General features: G+C 42.4%; 1 protein-coding gene across 1 annotated transcript in view; it reads right to left on the bottom strand.

Moving 5' to 3' along the window:
• Nucleotides 1-22,218, bottom strand: part of MAPKAPK2 (MAPK activated protein kinase 2) — a 67,335-nt gene that overhangs the window by 2,153 nt on the left and 42,964 nt on the right. The window contains exons 2-9 of the mRNA XM_043962487.1: nucleotides 6,385-6,524; nucleotides 5,856-5,920; nucleotides 4,780-4,859; nucleotides 3,201-3,327; nucleotides 2,555-2,630; nucleotides 1,866-1,990; nucleotides 1,397-1,482; nucleotides 1,180-1,260 (exon numbers count right to left, since the gene is read on the bottom strand). Of these exons, the coding sequence (XP_043818422.1) occupies nucleotides 1,180-1,260; nucleotides 1,397-1,482; nucleotides 1,866-1,990; nucleotides 2,555-2,630; nucleotides 3,201-3,327; nucleotides 4,780-4,859; nucleotides 5,856-5,920; nucleotides 6,385-6,524 (780 nt within the window). The remainder of the gene's footprint in view (nucleotides 1-1,179; nucleotides 1,261-1,396; nucleotides 1,483-1,865; nucleotides 1,991-2,554; nucleotides 2,631-3,200; nucleotides 3,328-4,779; nucleotides 4,860-5,855; nucleotides 5,921-6,384; nucleotides 6,525-22,218) is intronic.

The raw sequence follows: 22,218 nt of genomic DNA, 5'->3' as shown, positions 1-22,218 counted from the left end.
GCCAGATGAGGAAAGAATGAGAGGGAAGACCCAAATGAAGCACAAAGATGCTAAGAAGAGGGAGCAGAATGTTTTTTTTAAAAAATGAAAAAGAAAAAAGGTAAGAGGACCTAGAATGGTCAGTACGTTGGATTTGGCTGACAGCACCTCCAAATTAGGGAGGAACCAGTGAAGAACATGGCTTCAGACAGACAACATCATTGTTTCAGGCAACTCTCCCAAGACCCCAGAGGTAAGGACATCAAGCATGGGAGAAAGACAACTGCAGGAGATTCAAGAACCCAATTCAACAAACATTGACCAAGGGGGCAGCTAGGTGACACAATGGATAAAGCACCGGCCCTGGATTTAGGAGGACCTGAGTTCAAATCCAGCCTCAGACACTTGACACTTACTATCTGTGTGACCCTGGGCAAGTCACTTAACCCTCATTGCCCCGGAAAAAAACCAAAACAAAACAAAACAAAAAAACATTGAACAAGTGCCCAGGAAGCTTCTCCCAATCACTATTAATCCCACTGCCTTCTCTCTGTTGATCATTTCCTGTTTATCATGTATAGAATTTGTTTGCAGAGGACTATTTTCATGTTGTCTCCCCCATTAGGTTGTGAACTCCTCAAAGGCAGGGACTGTGTTTTGCCTTTCTTTGTATCCTCAGCTCTTAATCGGGTGCCTGGCAGAAAGTAGGTGTTTAATAAATGCTTCCTGACAGTCTGATATGGTTCCAGTCTAGGCTCTGACACACATGTGACCTTTACCTCAGTTTGCTCATCTGTCATTAGATGATCATAAGGTCTCTTCCAACTCCCACATTTGCTGACACTAAATAAAGTGAGAATTCATTATGGTGGGGGTAATGGAGGGTAGCTGCAGAACCTATGAGAAAATTGAGTCTTCTTCCCACAGTATGGACTAGTACTATCTAGGGATACCTGGGAGTTTTGTCTCTTTGACACAAATACACTGAAACAACAAAAGACTAAAGACACTGGATTCCAAGCATCCTCTCCCTCCCTCCCTCCCTCCCTTATTATCCAGTGAAATAACATTTGTAAAGCACTTAGCCCATTGCCTGGCATACAGTAGGTTCTATATAAATGTTTATTCCTGTCCCCTTCCAGGAGCCAGCACCCACCCTTTCATCTCCATCCCAACTCCAAAGCAATGTCTTTTTCTCACCTTCACATCCTCCCACCTCTCTTTGTCTTCCTTCAGGACTCTGCTTGTGTGCAGTGGAGTCTGAGGGACCTGCATTGATTGCTTGGAGGAGAGAAAGGGGATTTAGAATCAGCCCAAAAGTAGGAGGATTTCCCCCAGACAGGAGCTGACTCCTGATCTTCCCATCCCTAGAGGGTGCTCTCCCAGGGTTAAGGTCCTCCCAGCAGACATAACTCACCATAATCCAAGGGTGATTCATAAACTCAGTGATGGTCATTCTTTGAGTTGGTTCTGTTTTTAGCAGATTCCGGATAAGCATTTTGACTGCACAAGAGGTAAAATGAAGAAACTGATTTCAGAATTCAGGTTCCATGCTCCCACCACCACCACCAACAACTACTTACAGCCCTAAGAGAGAGAGAGCAGGCTCCCACTGGGGAGAAGATTCCCCAATGGAGAGATCACTAAGGCTTAACCACATCTAAGCTTTCTGAAGTCCCCACAAGCCTTGATATCCTTCACACAATTATGCACACACAATGAAGCTATTTCTCCCTCTCCCTTTCCCCCTCCCCCCCTCTTTCTCTCTCCATCTCTCATGCAAAATACATGGTTTTCTATATCCACAGGTGAATAAATACCCACATGGGTACACTGTGTGCACAGTGGAAAAGTTCCCTTTGCCCCAGAAGGCTGGAGTCCCTTACCTTCCTCTGATACCTCTGACCACTCTGGATTGGGAAACTCATACTGGCCCATTCGGATTCGTGTCTTCATCCCAGGAGAGATGGCAAGACCATGGTTGGAATAGAATGGAGGGTAACCACACAGTCTAGACCCAACAAAAAGAAGAGGGGAAGGAGGGAAGGTTATGAGAGGTGTTACTTGAGAGACATATACCAGAAAAAAAGGGAAAGTCTGCTTCTTCCCTTGTCCCACTGGTAGAGCGGAAGGGTATCTTGGTCCCACTGTAAAAAGTAATCCAAGAGGGCAGCTAGGTGGCACAGTGGATAAAGCACCGGCCCTGGATTCAGGAGTACCTGAGTTCAAATCTAGCCTCAGACACTTGACACTTACTAGCTGTGTGACCCTGGGCAAGTCACTTAACCCCCATTGCCCCGCAAAAAAAAAAAAAAAAAAAAGTAATACAAGGAGAGTAATCAGGAATTCTGTGCATCAAGTACCTGCTCATGTGGACAGTTCCCACCCCCTTTTTAGTTTCAAGATAGGGGCAGGGGAGAGAGGACAGATTATTTATAAAGACATCCCACAGAAATCCACATCTAAACAGAAAAATAATGGCAGTGTCCTCCCACCCTACCTGACACCATTCATCCAAGTTTTTGCCTATGAGAGAAGAACAGTGCCTGCCCGACCCCCTTCCCAAAGCACTCACAGGATATACATGATGACACCCAGAGACCACATGTCACAGGATTTATCATATTTCTCAGGGCCCAGGACCTCTGGAGCTGTAAAGGACAAGAAGTTAATGGAATTGGGATATACTCCCAGAAGCATGGGAGAGGTCATCCTCAGTGCCTCAGCAGAGCCCATGGGATGAAGAGGGCCATATTCACTCTTCTGGGGATACCGCTATATCTATCCCAAGCCCCGCAGGAGAGACCCACATTGGGAAAACCAAAATGGAGGATGTCATAGCCCCTCCTTTCTCCCAGAAGGAGAGGAAACATCTACCATTCTCCACAGATAGTCCAAGGCTACAATCATCAATCATTTAATTCTAAAATTTAGAGATGGAAAGGAAACCTGAATATCATCTAGTTCAGTCCCATCATTTTAGGGATATGGAAAACTGAAAAGCCTAAGGATGAAATAACCTGTCCAAGGTCCCAAGACTATAAAATATGCAAACTGGAAACCTTCATAAGCCCTTTTGACCATGCCCTTGCTTACGATCATAAATATCAAATCCCATGTCTGAGTGAGGCTCAAAAGGCATGACTTTCTTTGGATTACTGGCAACCTGGGCATAGTGAAGAAGGAGCAAAACAAGGGAAGCATCTCCTCTTGGAACTTACCCACGTAATATGGCGTGTAGCAAGGGGTAGTGAGGGAATTATGGCTGGTAGTTTCCTTGGCAAAGCCAAAGTCGGTGAGCTTCAAAATAGCATTGGGCCGTTTGGAGGAGTATAAGAGATTCTCAGGCTGCACAGGAACAAAAAAGAGAGAAACAAGTAAAGGCCTTAAGGAGCCTGTGGGACTAAAAGTAGGAGCCATGAGGACAGCCAATTCACCCATTAAACAAACATTTACTAAGTGTCTGCTATACTGTGTGTTAGGTACCAGGGACACTAGAGGAAGCAGGGAGAGGGTAGTGACCAGCAAATTCAAGAAAGACCTCATGTAAGAGGAAGCACCTGAGCTGAGACTTAAAGGAAGCTAGAGATTGTCAAAGGTCCCTAGGGGTTTGGGGGAATACATCTGGCATGGGGAACAGTATGTGCACCAGCAGAGAAACAAAAGTTGGAATGTTATACACAGAAAAGAGTAAATAGACCGAGTTGGCTGGACTGGAGAGCAAGTGAAAGGAAGTAATATGCAATAAACCTGAAAAGGTAGGCAACAGCCAGATCGTGAAGGGCTTTAAACAGCAAAGGGGTTTTTGCTGCATTCCAAAGGCAATAGGGATACGCTAGAGCTTCACTCACTCACTCATTCATTCAATCAATCAATCAACAAGTACTGAAACCATCTGAAAAGCTTAGAACTCTTCTAGATGCTGGGGTGTCTGGGAGGAAATATAGAAGCATTGTTCAAACAGAAGGAACTTATAATCAAGTTAGGGAGAGAAGACACATGAAACATCTGCAAGAAAACAACGTAAGATAATGAGCAGCTTTCAGGGAGGCAGAAGTACAAGGAAGGAGATATTCCTGTGGGCTGGTGGGAGAAGGGAAGACTTCATGCAGGAAGCAGGACATGATTTGAGTTGGTCTGGATAGGCAAAAAGAAGAAAGGAAGGGATGGACAGGCAAATGCCTCTCAAAATCCAGCAAGTAAAATGAAAGATTACAACCCAAATCCAATGAAGTCAGTGTGGACCTAGCTATGCTCAGAGTTGGCAGTGGCCAGTGTTAGGGAGAGGTTGTTTCAGCCTACAGAACTTGGTATAAGGAAATGAACCAGAGTACTCATCATTGGTGTTGTTATTCATCCACGATAACTGAGTTGACAGTTAACTGTTTCCCCTTTACAAAGTATTTGACATATATTAGCTTGATTGATACTCATGACAACCCAGTGATTGTACAGATATTATTATTGCCATTTTATAGTGGGATAAGTGAGGCACCAAGAATGATAATCAACATTACATATAAGGCTTTAAAGCTTGCAAAGCACTTTTAACTCACTTTAGCTACATAACCTGGGAGGTTGGTATTAACAGGTCTTATCTGTACTTTATGGAGGAAGAACCTGAGGATCACAATAGTTAGGAGACTTGTCTAAGGTCACACAGGGAGTGGCAAAGCCAAGATTTGAATACCAGTCTTCTCACTCCAAATCCACCATATCACTGCCAACCCTTGCTAGTATCATTCCATAGAATCAAAGTGGGGCAGGTTGGTGGGGAAGGAAAGGGGAAGTAGCAATTACCTTGACATCCCTGTGTGCAATGTTGATTGAGTGTAAGTACTGAATTGCTTCCCCAATGCTCTTCATGATGTCTGAAGCCTCTGGAGGGAAGGAAGAAGAAAGACCGGTCTTAAAGTTGAGCCTAGCAATGCTAATACAACAACTCCAACTACTTACTGAGGGACCCTAACCTCAACATGGAACTCCAACAGAGTAGAATGGTATTCAGTGTTGGAAGTCTGGAGCTGCATAGGTATTAAGCCCTTAGACATCAACAATCAACCAAGGATCTCTAGCACTAGAGTATAAAGGGGAAAAAGTCACTGCTTTGAAGGTGTTTACATTCTTTCTTTTCTTTTGGGGGGGGGGGTGACTTGCCCAGGGTCACACAACTAGTAAGTGTCAAGTGTCTGAAGCCAAATTTGAACTCGGGTCCTTTTGAATTCAGGGCTGGTGCTTTATCCACTGTGCCACCTAGCTGCCCCCAAGGAGCTTACATACTAATGATGATCTATCCCTAGAGCAGGATTTCTTCACTTGGCATCCACAGACACCCCTCCAAGGGGTCCATGTCAAAAGTGCAAGGGGTCAGGGCAGCTAGGTGGCACAGTGGATAAAGTACTGGCCCTGGATTCAGGAGTACCTGAGTTCAAATCCGGCCTCAGACACTTGACACTTACTAGCTGTGTGACCCTGGGCAAGTCACTTAACCCCCATTGCCCCGCCAAAAAAACAAAACAAAACCAAAACAAAACCATTTGGCTTTCTTTGTAATCCTAGGCATTTTACTTTATGCATTTAAGAACAATATTCTGAGAAGGAATCCATAAGCCACACCAGACTGCCAAAGGATCCATGAAGTTTAAGAACATTGCCCGAGAATGATGTCAGCAAGGTCAGTCATGACCCCAAACTGGAATTACTCACCCTGGCAGAATTCAAGAATCCGGGGCATAGTTGGGGGGGGGGGGACGGGGCTGGAGCCACAGCTAATAGAGTAGCCCTTTAGCCCTACTACAGAAAGTCTCCTTTGGGAATCGGTTTCTACAGAACTTACTACTCAAACCGTTCTGCCTTGGCCAGGAAGGCTTGCTCACCTCTCTCTGTGAAGGCCTGGTCTCCCCGGTCCTGTATGCGGCTGAAGAGCTCTCCACCATCCATGCTGAAAGAAAAGCCAAGAGACAAGTGATGGGTGTGTAAAAATGGAGTTTCTAGCTCTCTCCCACCTCCCTAATCACACACCATCCCTTAACAATAAAAGTTAAGCACTCCCATGTTAAGATTGCCCTATTAGGGGCAGCTAGGTGGCGTAGTGGATAGAGCACTGGCCCTGGAGTCAGGAGGACCTGAGTTCAAATCCGGCCTCAGACACTTAACACTTACTAGCTGTGTGACCCTGGGCAAGTCACTTAACCCCAATTGCCTCACTAAAAAAAAAAAAAAAATTCCCGATTACTGCCAAGCGGGTTATGAGAATAAACTAAACACTGGATAGTTGGATTGAACGGGGCTGAAGGCAGTGTTGGAGAGGAATGGGGAGGCAGAAGAAGTGGGAGGCTGACCCAAAGGGCTGAGCAGGGGATTCGAGTTTGAGACGGGGAGGAGTGTACAGGAAGAGCTACTCACCATTCCATGATAATCAGGAGACACTTCCTTCCAGCGTACAGATTCTCATAGACATCCACAATCTTGACAATGTGTGGACACTGAGAGGCTCTCCAATGCAGATCCACCTCCCTTCGGGCCTTGGGGCAATCCTGAAGCATCTGCAGAAAGAAACAGAGTCCGTGAGTGAATGACCAAACCATGTGAGACAGCAAAGCACCCTGAAGGTGAGACACCAGGTGAGTCAGACCTGAACAACTGAAACAGCTGAACAGCAAAAAGAGTTTAACAAATGCTTTCTCATCCACTTATTTATTCATATCATGTGGGCAAATCATCACCCCACAGCAAGTGTGGGGACGAGCCTCCAAAATCAGTTAGAAAGGTCTCTGAACAACACTGATCCCCTGGGCCTGCCCCTGAAACCTTTTCTGTATGATGGGACCCGCCAATGTTCGAGAGCACAGCCTTTAGAAACTAGAGTCAGGAGTATGTCTGCACCACAATGAGGCATCAAACTATTAATATCTCACAGTTAGCCAGCACACTGCAGAGTCCTTTCTTAAGAACAGTTCTATGACGGGCAAAACAGCAAGTGTTTTTGGACGAGACTTGTGGTTTCACTGTCATAGTATTAAAACTCTCTACCAAAGCTCTGGAATTTATAGACCTAAACTATAAGCTGGAATAAATTGAGTGCCAGACCTAGAATCAGGAAGACCCAAGTTTGAATTCTGCCTCAAACACTTACTAGCTATGTGACCTTGGGCAAGTCATTGAACCTATGTGCCTCAGTTCCCTCAACTGTAAGACGGGAATGCTAATAGCTTCCAGGGGAGTTGTATGAATAATATTGGCAAAGTGCTTAACAGATGCTTAATAAACGCTCGTTCCTTTCCTTCATTCAACGGTTGTGTGCAGCACAGGGTTGGTGAGTGATTTACCCCCTGGTGACAAAAAAGCAGCATCTGAAGCAGAAGGTGAGCTCAGCTTTTCCTTTTCTAAGACCAGCTCCCTAGGCACTGATAACACCTCGCTTCTTGGTACAAGTATTATTGAATAGGTTTTTTTTAATGGATAAACAGACTTGGAGAAGTGAAAGAGCTTCTTCAAAGTCACACGCCTGGTAAACACAAGAGCCTGCGTCTGACTCCGTGTCTAAGGTTCCTACCACTTCACCACCCTGTCTCTCATGCTGATTGTGAGATCAGAAATAAACCAAACTTGATCTCCCTGGGATATTTTGGAACTGGCAACTGCCCCGAAGAGCTTCCTAAGCAGTTCCTGAGTTACACTTTCCAGCCGAGTCCATCTACCTAGGGAGTTGGGATATAGGGACTTAGGGGAGGGAGGTGTCTGCTAGAATGGTTAAGGTAAGACACAGGGGGAGATGGAAAGGGCTTAAAGAGAGGAGAAACTGGGGGTGCTCCAAGGCTCATCAAGCTGCATCCCCAGAAGGTACTTTAGGACCCATGTCCAAGGCCATTCCACTTTTCTGTTCACTCAGATCACCCCCTTTCTTCTTACCCAACCAATAAACAGGTATTGAGCACCTATATCAGGGGCCCAGCACAATGCCAGGCATTTTGAGGGGACACAAAAGAATGAAGACAAGGTCCTCATCATCAAAAATCTCACTTCATAGGGGAAAAAACCCACCTCCCTGCACGAGGCAACCAAGATGAACAGACAATGTGCAAATGAGCAGTGACTTGTATCCCAAGATCCCAAACTTAGGGAGTAAACAGTGGGAGCTGGCATAGTATGAGGGAAGGCTACTTGAGAGAGGGAGGATTTGAACTGGTCTTTGAAGGATTAGACCGGATATGATCAGACAGAGGAGAAAGAGAAGGCATTCTGGGGTGGAGAGAAACAAGGATGCAGGCAGAGAGGGACAAACACTCAAGACACAGGATAACCAGATTAGAACAAAGGATAAGAAATGGGGGAAGGAAGAATAAGGAAAAATTAAAATTGGGTAGGCAGGGTTGGAGACAGACTGTAGAGGGCTTTGAAAGCCAGGAAGATGTATTTTCAGCCTGAGACTATCCAAGAGAATGAAGCTTGTTCTAAGAGCAAAAATACTGGGTTTGCAGTCAAAGGGCCTGGGCCACACTCTCTGTGTGACCCTGGACAAATTATTATCCATCCAGACCCAAGTTTCTTCATCTGTAAAATAAGAGGGTCAAACTAGATCTTCTATGAGGTGTCTTGTAGCCCTAAATCTTATGATCTTTTGAAGTCCATGCAGGGGATGGTCTTTCAGAGGACACTTGAGCTAGATGATCCTGTGACTTCCTTGGAAGTCATAAGAACATGCCCAATCTGGCTCCTGCCTGACCTTTGGCATGTCTTCATCTGTAGAGTAAGCCAGTTAGAGTAAATCCACAATTCGTCAAAATAAATGAAATCGTTTTGTGGAGTCACACTGCCACCTAACGACTATGTCGAAATACTGCACAGCTTCTCAGTTGTCCCTCCCTTCAACTGGATTATCAGCCCAAGGCAGAAATAAAATTGAATTTTCCTTTCCAAGACTCCAGGGGATGACCATGTAGGATGGGCTGACGCTAATCTGTTTGCCTATTACAAACTCCTGAGGTGGCACTGAGCAGGAGAAAGGAATCTTCACTATTTAACTCAATTCAACAGACATTTGAAAACACATCCCAGGAGCTAGATGCTACATGGCAGGAAGAGGGGGGGAGATTTATAGCCAGAAGGGATTTTAGAAGTCTATCTAGTCTAACACCTTCCTTTCACAGGTGAAATCATGTATACACAGGTAAGTAAATATAAAGTGTATATGCTAAATAGCAGAAGGAAACAAGCACTTATTAAGCACTCACTACGTACCACGAAGTGGGTATTATCCTAGTTTTACAAATCAGGAGACTTGAGGAAGGAAGAGTTTAAGTGACTGGCCCAGGGTCACAAGCCTAGTAAGTATTTAAGGCTGGATTTCAACTCAGTTTTCCCTGACTCTAGGCCCCATTGCTCTATCTGTTGTACCACCTGGCCCAAAGGAATTTAACAACTTGAAAAGTTAGGGAAAGGCTCTGTGTATTGTATAGCATCTGAATTGTAATATGAAGATAAGGATTCTAAGAGGCAGCTAGGTGGCGCAGCACACAGAGTGCTGGGACTGGAGGCTGGAAGACTCATCTTCCCTAGTTCAAATTTGGCCTCAAGACACTTACTAGCTGTGTGACCCTGGGCAAGTCACTTAAGCCTATTTGCTTCAGTTTCCTCAACTGTAAAATGAGCTGGAGGGGCAGCTATGTAGCACAGTGGATAAAGCACCAGCCCTGGATTCAGGAGGATCTGAGTTCAAATCTAGTCTCAGACACTAGACACTTACTAGCTGTGTGATACTGGGAAAGTCACTTAACTCTCACTGCCCCATCCAAAAAAAAAAAAGAGAGAGAGAGAGCTGTAGAAGGAAATGGCAAACCATTCCAGTGTCTCTGCCAAGAAAACCCCAAATGGGGTCATGAAGAGTCGGATATGACAAAGCAGCAAAAAAGGAGGGTATCTATTTAAGACACAAGAGATTTAGAGTCAGGTTTTTAGGATTTAGGGTTTGCCTGTGCAAAGGAAAAAATAGGGAAAGGCAGAATGTTATGTATGAGGAAGACAGAGCTGGTCAGTTTGACTAGAATGGAGAGTACATGAAGTAGGGTAATAAGAAATTTGTTTGGAAAGGTCAGTGGGAGGCCACATTGTGGAATACTTTACATGCCAGCACTATCCACTAATGACAGAGTAGAAGAAAAAAAATTGATGCCCAGGGAGGAAGAAACAATGAAGTCTTCAAAATCACTCAGTTCTTATGTTGATACCTTTTCTAGACTAAGATGACAGCCCCTGCCATCAGGCTTTGATGTTGGTTTGTCCATTAACTACCAGCCAGTTCTGCTGCTGACTGATGGCATGCAATTGAAAGATGTCTTAGCTGAGGTTAAGGAGGCTGTTTGAGCATGGGAACAAAGCAAAATAAGTAAGCCTGTTTGAAAACCTTCCAGTTCTTAGCATCATGTCTTAAGATTCTAAGGTAGGTAGTGTGGCATAGCCCCAGACCCATAATTCCTAACAATTGTCCTAGCCCAGGATTGCTGGTAAATGCTTCACAACCAGCTTGGGGGGTGGGAGGGTGTCAGGGAGGATGTACACACTGATACACTTTTTCTTTGTTTGTTTGCTTTTTGGTTTTTTTTGCAGGGCAATGGGGGTTAAGTGACTTGCCCCAGGTCACACAGCTAGTAAGTGTCAAGTGTCTAAGGCTGCATTTGAACTCAGGTCCTCCTGAATTCAGGGCCGGTGCTTTATCCACTGCGCCACCTAGCTGCCCCCACTGATACACTTTTAAGCTTAATCTGCATTATTAACATTTTCTCCCTCACTTTCTAAAGTTGAGACAATCAACAAAAGAATAAATGAAACCCTCCTTTGGAGTGTTTTCTGAGGTATAAAGGCTCAAACTAAAAATTTAACAGTCAGCTCCCAAGAGCTAGTTTGAGCTGGCACCAGCACACACCTGGTCCTAGCCGGCATTACAGAGTTAATGCTGTCCATCCATACACTCACCAACAAACTATATGACATAACTTGGCACAGTAAATGAATACAATGTTTGCAGCCTGAATAAATCAGAGGTCTCAAAGACTCAATGTGTACCATGGGCTTGAACTTCTGCAAATCACTTGCCCCCTCTTGGCCTCAGGCTCCTTACCTGTCAGGTGAGGTGCAGGGTGAGGAGTTTGATGAGTGCCTTCAAACTCTTATCACCCTGATCCTCTATCCATGTTAACTTTTTTTTTCCCCAAAGTATGTAAATATTGTTGAGACTGATAAAATACAAAATAAGAGAATTACTGGAATACATAGTAACTTATTGTCATATTTTTCTCGAAAATGTTAATAGTATAACTGTACCATGTTATGATTCACACAATCTTTGGTCATAAAGAGATCTGAATGCTCTAAAAAGTTGGAAACTCTTGCCTAAGACCACTACGGAGGAAATATCCAGCCCACAGCGATTTCTCATCTCTCCAAAACCATAGTCTGTGTTGTTTAGACAGCAATGAATCATGTACTGTCTTATGACACCTTTCATTGTGTCATAACCTCTCTCTTTTTTTGTCTTTTCCTATCTATAACTCTTTTCCCCAATCAGATTATAATCTTAAGGGCAAAAACTATGTCTTATAAATCTCATTACTGGGGCAGCTAGGTGGCACTGTGGGTAAAGCACCAGTCCTGGATTCAGGGGTACCTGAGTTCAAATCTGGCCTCAGACATTTGACACTTAACTAGCTGTGTGACCCTGGGCAAGTCACTTAACCCTCCTTGCCCTGCAAAAACAAAAAACGAAAAATATATAACAAAGAAAGACTGTTATTTTCATTAATATGGAAACATGCCCCTTGAATTCTTACAGGGAGAAGTTTCTTAAAAACAAAAGACAGGGGGCAGCTAGGTGGCGCAGTAGATAAAGCACTGGCCCTGGATTCAGGAGTACCTGAGTTCAAATCTGTCCTCAGACACTTGACACTTACTAGCTGTGTGACTCTGGGCAAGTCACTTAACCCCAATTGCCTCAGCAAAAAAAAAAAAAAAAAAAAAGACGGGGCAGCTAAGTGGTTCAGTGGATAAAGCACTGGCCCTGGATTCAGGAAGACCTGAGTTCAAATCTGACCTCACACACTTGACACTTACTTACTAGCTGTGTGACCCTGGGCAAGCCACTTAACTCCAATTGCCTCGCAAAAAAAAAAAAAAAAAAAAAAAAGGACAACAACAACAAGCCACTTTGGTAAGGTGAGCAATTGAGCCTATCAGCTGGAGCTGTGAAGAACTTAAGGGATCTTCTGAGAAAACTACAGAGCAGAGAAGCAAATTCTAGGGGAGCTAACATACAGGGACTGAGAGCCTAAAAACGTCACAGATTAATGGGGCAGGGGACAGGCTGGTGCTCTGGGGACACCAGATAACTTGGTGAGGCAGCAATTTCAACCAAAATCCAAAAAAGCGCCCAATAAAAAAAAGCCTTGGCTTGAGATCAGAGGGTAAAAGTCAGGTGAATTGCCCAGAAGAACGATTAAGACCTAAAGGAAATTATTTCAGATCTGGGGAAGGGTGGGGATGAGGTGTTAGGGAGCATTCAAGTACACCAGGTACTAGCTGGTACAGTGGAACTGGGGTTAGGAAGATCTGAGTTCAAATCTAGCCACAGACCCTTAATAGCTATGTAACCCTAAGCAAGTATCAACCTTCTGTCTGTCTCAGGTTCTTCTTCTGTAAAACGGGGACAATAATAGTACCTCCCCCAGGGTAGTTGTGAGGTTAATAGGAGGTATTTGTAAAACACTGCAGACCTTAGACAGCTATATAAATGGGAGCTATGTAATCACTAGACCTAGGAAAGAACCTTGAAATGTTCTGAATCTTGGCTAAGCTGAAAAATACAACACCATGATGAGTGACTTAGCTTAAAAATATGTATGTGTGCATGTATGCACATGTTGTGTGTGTGTTTCAGTGTGTATGTGTGTGAATATGCATGTATGTATATATGCGTATACGTATGTGTGTACATGCATATACACATAGGCCTATTTCCTAACATTTCCTCACAATGTATGCAACAAGCTAATTCTGCATGGTGGGCTGTCTGTGGGGGGCAACATGCTCTGCCTGGGAAGTCAGCAAGAGCATGAGAAAAGCAGAGGTCCAGGAGATGTTCCCACTTCTTACCCCTGCAGTGTGGTAGCAAAGATTGGCATTCTCTTATGACGCAGTACAACCCCACATTTCATCACATCCCTTTCTCTATCTTACTTATATCATAGGCCCCTTTGGCAGTCTGATGAAGCTTATGGATCTCTTCTCAGAATAATATTTTTTAAATGCTTACCAGATAGGATTACAAAGGAAACTAATTACGTTAAAATACAACTATCGAAGTATTTGTTTAAAATATAATTTCATAGACCTTAAGTTAGGAAGCCCTTATAGGCATCTCCTTGTCTACCATGGTATTGAGACTGATGTAGTATAGTACAAAGCAAACTGACCCTGCAGTTAGAAGCCCTGGGTTTGAATCCTGGCTTTAATGCTTATTAGATGTGACAATGAGCATATGCTACATCTGATTCTGTTTTCCCAACTATAAAATGAAGAAATAGTTTACACTACATACCTGCCATGGGAGAAGTGATTTGAAAACTTTAAAGTGCTAGATAAATTCAAATTATTATTAGGCTGACATACAGATTCAAATAAAGACTGGGGTGTAGAGGCAGGGTGAATAGGGATCTCTATTCAACTAGGCAAGCCCTTCAACCCCCAGTGTTGTTAACTGTGAGTCACACAGGGTAGAGGCTGGAGGTCATAGAATCTGTTCCCTAAGCTTGACCCAATCCGGGCTAGTATCAAGGAGAAGCTGGGTCACTGGCCAGGCTATTGTGAGAGTAGGAGCAGACAGGCAACCAAGGACAGATCCCATGTTTCTCCCCCCACCTCCAATGGCGTCAGAAATCCTCTGATGGGGCCAGGAGCACGGGGAACCATGCCTGGTCCAACCTATTTCCTTTAGAAGGATGAACAGCATGAACAGCTCTGCAGAGACGGTGTTATTAATAGCTGCAGGGGGAGGAAATATGGGATACTCTAGGGACTGCTACTGAAGGAAGCTCCGCTCTGGCATCCCAATGCTCGATTTCTCCTCTGCTTCTCACATCACCTAATTAACTCAGACAGCTGGTGGAGAGGGGTCGAAAAGAGGTAAAATGCCACCAAGTCTTCCCTCCCTCCCCAGGCCTCTGATTCAACAAGTCTGATTCAGCCATGAGAACATCACCCACGGTAAGTGTAAGCATTAGTGTTCTGTGTTTGTTAAACAAGCCCTCCTTTGCCTCAGCACAGCATCCAGGCTGTTACTCCTCTGCTTTTCCTCACACACTGACTACCTCCCCTTCTAGGCTTTAGGCTCTTGGAGAGCAGAGATGGTTTTATTGGTGTATTTTTAATGATTATTCCCAGGACCCTTCTCCTACAAGTTCCTAACACAATGCACAGTTAATATTCATTGTCAGGACCTCTTTCAAGTTCTTATTACAATAGTCAGAAGCACTGAATCCTTCTTCCTATCCAACACACACAGCCCCTCCCAAGTCTAGACCAGGTGCTGACCAAAAACTCCATTTTCACCTCCAGGAGCCTTGGCTCCCATCCAGTTACCCCAGAGTTCAAGGTTAAGAGCATAATAAGCCAGAAAAGACAGGCCTCTGCTTCTACAAAGTCCTCCCTGCTAACAAGCAAGTGTCAAAATGTAGAGACCCCAACGCTCCAGTTGCTACTACCCCACACCTGAAGGCCAAAGCACACTTCCAAGAAAGCATCTGATGCCCAGCTGGCCCTGGCTGCCTCTGAAGTGACAGCAGGTGGAAAGAATTTAGCCTGTGGTGGTAACTCAGGTTCTGGGGAGTTGGGGGAGGGGGGAGATGAGAGATGAGAGATGAGAAATATGATTCCCCACCCATGCACTTCTTCTCCCTACTCCTTCCAAAATACACATTCCAGGAGACTAAGCTAAAGGGAAGAGAATCCTAGGCTTCCCCGAAAGGAAGGGAAAAGGAGCAAAGTAGGGATGACTCTTCTGTTTCTTCTTCCAGTTTCCCTTGGCCTTAACCTTGTTTTAAATTAAATTAAATTTTTTTTTAGTTTTATTGACCTGACTAGGTTTTACATTATGAACATTTCCAGATGACCCCCACCCCATGAGAGTTCTCTTGGAATAAGGCAAAACAATTCAGCAAAACTAACAACGTAGTGATCTCATCTGAAAGGACATGCAATGTTCCACACCTGTAACCCCTCAACCTATATTTTTGGTTTGGGGTTTTTTTGTGTGTTTTTTTTCTGTGTGTGTGTGTACCTATATTTTTAAAGTATTCTTTTTAATTAACTGAAATCTATTTTCTCTCCCTATCATCTTCCATCCTATTAAAAAAAGAGAGAAAAGAAAAGAAAATCCTTTGTAACAAATACAGTACATAGAGTAAAGCAAAATAAATTATCACTGACTCTATGCAAAAGCATACTCATTCTCTGAGGGCAGCTAGATGGCACAATGGATAGAGTACCGGCCCTGGAGTCAGGAGTACCTGAGTTCAAATCCGGCCTCAGACACTTAACACATACTGGCTGTGTGACCCTGGGCAAGTCACTTAACCCCAATTGCCTCACAAAACAAACAAAAAAAAACATACTCATTCTCACCCCTAAGTCTATTACTTGTCTCTGGAGGTGGAGAGTATGTTTTATCATCAGTCCTTTCATCATTCAAAATTCTTACATCTTTCAAAGTTGCTCATCTTTAGAGTTTTGTTATTGTATAAATTTCCTCCTGCACATTTCATCCTTCATTGGTTTATAAAAGTCTTCAGAATTGTTCATTTTTATAATATTGGTCCTATAGTATAAATTGTTCTTGTGGTTCTGCTTGCTTCACTCTGCATCACTTCATAAAAGTCTTTCCACATCTCCTGGAAATAATCTATTTCTTCATTTCTTACAGCACAAGAGTATTCCATCACATTCATTTACCAAAACTTATTAAGCCATTCTTCCAATAATGGGCAAGGCAAATCTTTAGTTTTCAGGTTTGTTTGTTTTTAAATAACTTCAAAAAAAAGGCTGCTAGAAATATTTTTGTCCACTTAGGACCTTTCCTATTTCATGGAACTCTTTTCAGTATAGGCCTAGCAAGGATATGGCTGTGTCAAAGGACATGAAATGTTTAGTAACTTTTTGTGTATAATTTCAAATTGCTTTCCAGAACAGTTGTACCCATTTACACAACCACCAATAGAATATCAATGTGCCTGTTTTCCCACAAACTCTCCAACATCTGTCATTTTCCTTTTTTATCACCTTTGCCAATCTGTAGGGTGGGAGGTGGAACTTCAAGATTATTTTCATTTTAATTTCTCTATTAGTTATTTGGAGCATTTTTTCTTATGACTAAAGATACCCTTGAGGTTTTTCCCTCTTGCGAACTGAAGTTATATCCTTAGTTCATTTAGCAATTACAGAATAGCTCATTCTTATAAATTTGAATCAATTCCTTACTTAGAAATGAGACCCTACTCAGAGAAACTTCCTACAAAGATTTTTTTCCCCAGGTGTTTCCTTTTTAATCTTAGCTTTATTGGATTTATTTAGGCAAAAACTTTTAAATTTTATGTTAAAACTAATGATCCATTTTATCTTCTGTGATCCTCTAGCCCTCGTTTGGTCACTAACTTTTCATCAATCCATAGATCTGGTAGAGAATTTTTTCCATGTTTCTCTAATTCATGTATGATGTGACCTTTTAGATTGGGAACATGTATCCATTTAGAGCTTATCTTAGTATATGGTGTTGGATTAAATCTAATTTCTTCCATATTGCTGTCCAGTTTTCCCAGCAGGTTTTTTAAAATTAAATAGTGAGGGGTGGCTAGGTGGTGCAGTGGATAAAGCACTGGCCCTGGATTCAGGAGTACCTAAGTTCAAATCCAGCCTCAGACACTTGACACTTACTAGCTGTGTGACCCTGGGCAAGTCACTTAACCCCCACTGCCCCGCAAAATAAAAAATTAAAAATAAATAAATAAATGGCGAGTTCTTATTCCAATAGTTGGGGGTCTTTGGGTTTATTGAACAATAGGCAACTAGACTAATTTGCATTGTATGTTGTTTGCCTAATTTGTTCCCATGATCAAGTTATTTTTAACCAGTAATCAAATTGTTTTGAAGATTATTATTATTATTATTATTATTATTATTATTATTATTTGCGGGGCAATGGGGGTTAAGCGACTTGCCCAGGGTCACACAGCTAGTAAGTATCAAGTGTCTGAGGCCCGATTTGAACTCAGGTACTCCTGAATCCAGGGCCAGTGCTTTATCCACTGTGCCACCTAGCCGCCCCCGAAGATTATTATTTTGTAATATAATTCAAGATCTGACACTGGTAGGCTGCCCCTTTGTCCGCTTTTTTTCATGATTTCTCTGTCTCAATACAATTTCATTATTATTCTTCTGGTTCTTTTTCCTTAGCTCTTTCTAAAGCTTGGGGAGGAGGAAGAGAGCATGGGGATCATAAATCCAGAGTTGGAAGAGACCTCAAAGGCCATCTAATCAATCTAACCCCCTCATTTTACACATAAGGAAATGGAGACCCAGGGAGATTAGGTGAATTGCTGTCCTAGGTCACACAAGTAGTGAAGGTTAAAGGTAGGATTTGAACCCAGGTCCTTAGACTCCACAGGCAATGCTCATTCCACAATGATAGTGGGAAGTATCCAAGTCCTTTGGGTTAGCCCTCCTGCAAGCCTGACCCTTTCCTTAATTTTGGCAGAGCTCTCCTTGCCCTCACTCTTTTCACAAGGGAGATGTATGGCAAGAAAGTATAGCTACTTCATTGTTTACCATCTGTGACCTCCACTGGGTTCCTAAAGAATGATGTGAGCTGAGCAGTGAAACAAAGAAAAGGAAAATGGCAAGAAAAGAGCAAAGGACCAGGGATGCCCTGTAACACTTATAGCCTGAACCACATAATATTTTTTTTAGTTTTTTTTATTTTTTAATCATAAAAGTATTTTATTATTTCCAGTTACACATAAAGATAGTTTTCAATATTTGTTTTCATAAGATTTTGAGTTCCAAAGTTTTCTCCCTCCCTTCCCTCCAATCTCCCCAAGACAGCAAGCAATCTGATATAGGTTATATATGTACAATCCCATTTAACATATTTCTTCTGCATTAGTGATCTTGTGAAAGAAGAATCAGAGCACAAGGGAAAAATCTTAAAAAGAAAATAAAACAACAAAAAGTAGAAACAGTATGGTCCAATCTGCATTCAGAATCCACAGTTCTTTTTGCTGGATGTAGAGGGCATTTTCCATCATGAGTTCTTTGGAAATGTCTTGGATCATTTCACTGTTGAGAAGAGCCAAGTCTATCACAGCTGATCATCAAACAATGTTGCTGTTGCTATGTACAATGTTCTCCTGGTTCTGCTAACTTCACTCAGCGTCGGTCCACTTAAGTCTTTCCAGGTTTTTCTGAAATCTGCCTGCTCATCATTTCTTACAGCACAATAGCATTCCATTACATTCATATACCACAACTTGTTCAGCCATGCCCCAATTGATGGGCATCCCCTCAATTTACAATTCTTTGCCACCACAAAGACAGCTGCTTTAAATATTTTTGTACATGTGGGTCTTTCCCATTTTCTATGATCTCTTTGGGATACAGACCTAGTAGTGGTATTACTGGGTCAAAGAGTAGGCACAGTCCCACAGCCCTTTGGGCAAACTAAACCACATAATAATTAACATTTGATTTTACTGCCTAATTCTTTGTCTTATCTAAGTCACTGTTCCTCACAAGTTATAAGTTTGATAGGAGTAATTGGATTTCTTCTTTCCCTTGTATTCCTCAATGCCCAGCACATCATAGTTACTCAAAAACATTAGCTGGTTAGTTAATATGACCTTCACTTAAGGCTCTAATTTTTTTCTTTTTTTTTTTTTTTAAAGAAGAATACTCTTTTCCTTCCTATGTGTCTGGGGAATTTAGCACCATTGTGAATGAAAGAGTGGGAAGGGGACTTGAAATCAAATCACATGAGTTATGGTTGAGCTTAAAGGAACCTTGTGAGTTATGCTGGCTGACCCTTATTTTTACAGATAAGAAAAAAAGACTAGAGAAGTTCAGTAACTTGCTCAAAGTCACAAGTATAGAAACTGGAAGTGTCAGAGTTTGAACTCACGTCCTTTGACTTCAAAGCCAGAGCCTTTTCCACCATGTCATTCAACCTCTCTCATCTTTGGCTTCAAATATTTGAAATACTGTTCCACAAAATTAGGAATTAGGCTGAACTCGCTTAGTCCCTGGAAGGCTAGGGTAGGAGAAAGTTAGAGAAAGACAAGATCCCAACTCCACAGCAAGAAGAACCTAACATCTAAAGCTGTTTAGTGATGGGTCATAATGGATTTTGAGATTTAGAGATAGAATGGATCATACAGGGCACCCAGTTCAACTTCCTTATTTTACAAATGGAGAAGCTGAAGCCCAGAGAGGTTGGGCCAGGTAATACCAGCAGTAAAGAGCATGGCTACAATTTAGACATTGGTCTTCTGACTCCTGAACCAGTACTCTTTCCATTATGCCATGATTCCTCAAAATGGCAAGGGCTCACAGAAGGAACAGCCTAGTTCCCTACCAGCAGGGGGCAAGGCATCTGAAAAAGTCAGCTTACTTGTTAAGGGTGCTGTGGAGGAGTTTCCTCTTATAGAGGCCTTAGGATCTGTGATCTGGGCTAGATAATATCAGGGGCTCCTATTCAAACCTTCACCGATTTTCCCCCTTGCACCTAAACCAACCATAAAATAAAGCAGGTCTTCAAAATCAATGAGCCTGGGGGCAGCTAGATGGTGCAGTGGATAAAGCACTGGCCCTGGATTCAGGAGCACCTGAGTTCAAATCTGGCCTCAGACACTTAACACTTACTAGCTGTGTGACCCTGGGCAAGTCACTTAACCCCAATTGCCTCACCAAAAAAAAAAAAATTAAAAAAAAAAAAATCAATGAGCCTTTGACAGAAAAGTCACCATGGAAGTAACATAAAGATATGAGCCTTATACAGGAAATAAACCCTTCTGAAGAACTGGCCCTATGATGAACAAGCTACTTCTGTTTTTAAAACCTATAAACTCATGTTTACAGAGAAAATCCACCAATAAACTTGTGGAAAGAAAAGGGCAAAAATGATGATCTGCCTTTTGGGCCCCCTGGCAGAACCACACAGCAAAATAGCAGCTGGGAAGTGACCAACTCCTTTAGCAGTTCACTTTCCTCTAAAGCACCTCTCATCCCTAAGATCTTCCTACTGCCATGAGCAGTCAGCTCATGATACCCATTCCCTTTTGCCTTACTATAAACTACTGAGATTTCACTTTGCACCCACACTCCTAGACCTCAAGAATGGAGAATAAAATCAATGATTGATTCACTTTCTCCTGACCATCTAAAAGATGACTGAGGAGATTAGGTTCAATCTAATGCATTATTATTGTATTTGTCCAAATTCAGGCCACACTTCTTTCAAGCGTGGCTTGTATAAAACCAGAGTTTGACCTGACTACACTTGTTGGGGGATAGATGGTGATGATAGTAAAGAGAATAAAGATACAGATTAAAATATATGTAATAAAATATCTCAAGGTGAACTAAAAGAAATAAACAACTTTCACTGTCATTTTCCCCACATAATTATTTTTCAGTGTATACATATATATTCTTTTTCTTTCCATGATATCTCATTGCAGAGTGTGCCCAATATTTCAATATATTGGTTCAGACTAATATAATATATAAAACAATCTAAAACATTAGACATTATAAAGTAAAATTCATTTAAGTTCAACAACATTTGTTAAGTGTTTTGAACTTGAAGGCATTGTTCATAGCTTCAAAGGATTACGTTTGGTAATTCTGTACGTCAAATTTCTTTGGAATGAGGTATCCTTATGAAGAGAATAATGACTCAGGTACCTATTACCCAGAAATTACAACAGAATGTAAAAGTTCCTTTCACCACTAGGTAGAGTGCCAAATTTTGCCACATGGAGTATCCTGGTCCAGGAAAAAAAGATAAAGTTGCCTAGGGGCCAAAGGTCTCTCTATTAACTGAAGCGCCTTGGCATTGGGACAGGTATTTGAAGCTCTATTGCCTGGCAGAGGTTAACATCTTCAAGGAGAGGAAAGGAAAGAGATGAGAAGTACTAGACTGGCTTAAAGGTACTATTCTCAATAGTCTGAAAGACCAGGAGCCAACTGTCAAATAGACAATTTGCTGTGGAACTTTACATGGGGAAACTTAAAGAACTGGAGTTCAACATGATAACCAGGAGTTATGGACAAAGAGTAAACTGTTCTATTAACCTACCAGACCTATTCTACATTTGTCTTCCTACTTAAGGCAAACACCAATTAATTATTTGCATATAAATGTAAGCTGATCACCACCACCCCCAAGAAAGCAAGGAAGGATATTTTTTCATACTCCATGAGATGAAGAGCTCCTCTATGTCTATAGACTTCCATAAAATAGAAAAAAAATAATCCATATGTCCAAGAAAGAAACCAAGGCAGACAGTTAACCAGTTCTGAGAATCTATTAATATTGAGGTAAAGGAAAGAAAAGGAAATAAGAATTCTAGTTTGGTGGGCTGGAGACAGCCCCCTGGTTAAGGCTAGGAGAGAGCCACTGACTGGTATCTTTAAAACCTCAATTTTGCATACCAGTTTCCTATGTTTGCCTGAGCCCTAAGTCCCCCAAAAGAAAAAAAAAAACACTGAGTTTCAGGCAGAGATGAAGAAGGGAAACCAACAAAGACTAGCTGCTATTTGTAAACAAGCCCCCTTCCAATCAAAGTTGGGGGCAGGGGAGATTGGAGATCTTGAATTCGTGTATGTAAAATTAGGTAACAAAGGAAGTGTACTACAGGAGTCAGTTATTCTACCAGTCCAAAAGTATGCAGAAAATAAATATAGCCCCCCTCCTCCATAAATTGCTCCATAAAAAATATGCCAAAGTTACTTTTCTCAGCATAAGTCTTACAAAGCTTCCCTTCCTAAATATTCTAACCACATGGGGGCAGCTAGGTGGCACAGTGGATAGGAGGACCTGAGTTCAAATCCGGCCTCAGACACTTAATACTTACTAGCTGTGTGACCCTGGGCAAGTCACTTAACCCCCATTGCCCAACCAAAAAAAAGTGTGTGTGTGTGTGT

The sequence above is a fragment of the Dromiciops gliroides genome, chromosome 4 (genome assembly GCF_019393635.1).
Source record: "Dromiciops gliroides isolate mDroGli1 chromosome 4, mDroGli1.pri, whole genome shotgun sequence".
NCBI lineage: Eukaryota > Metazoa > Chordata > Mammalia > Microbiotheria > Microbiotheriidae > Dromiciops > Dromiciops gliroides.
The sequence above is the reverse complement of the archived record's forward strand: the minus strand, read 5'-3'. Positions and strand labels throughout refer to the sequence as shown.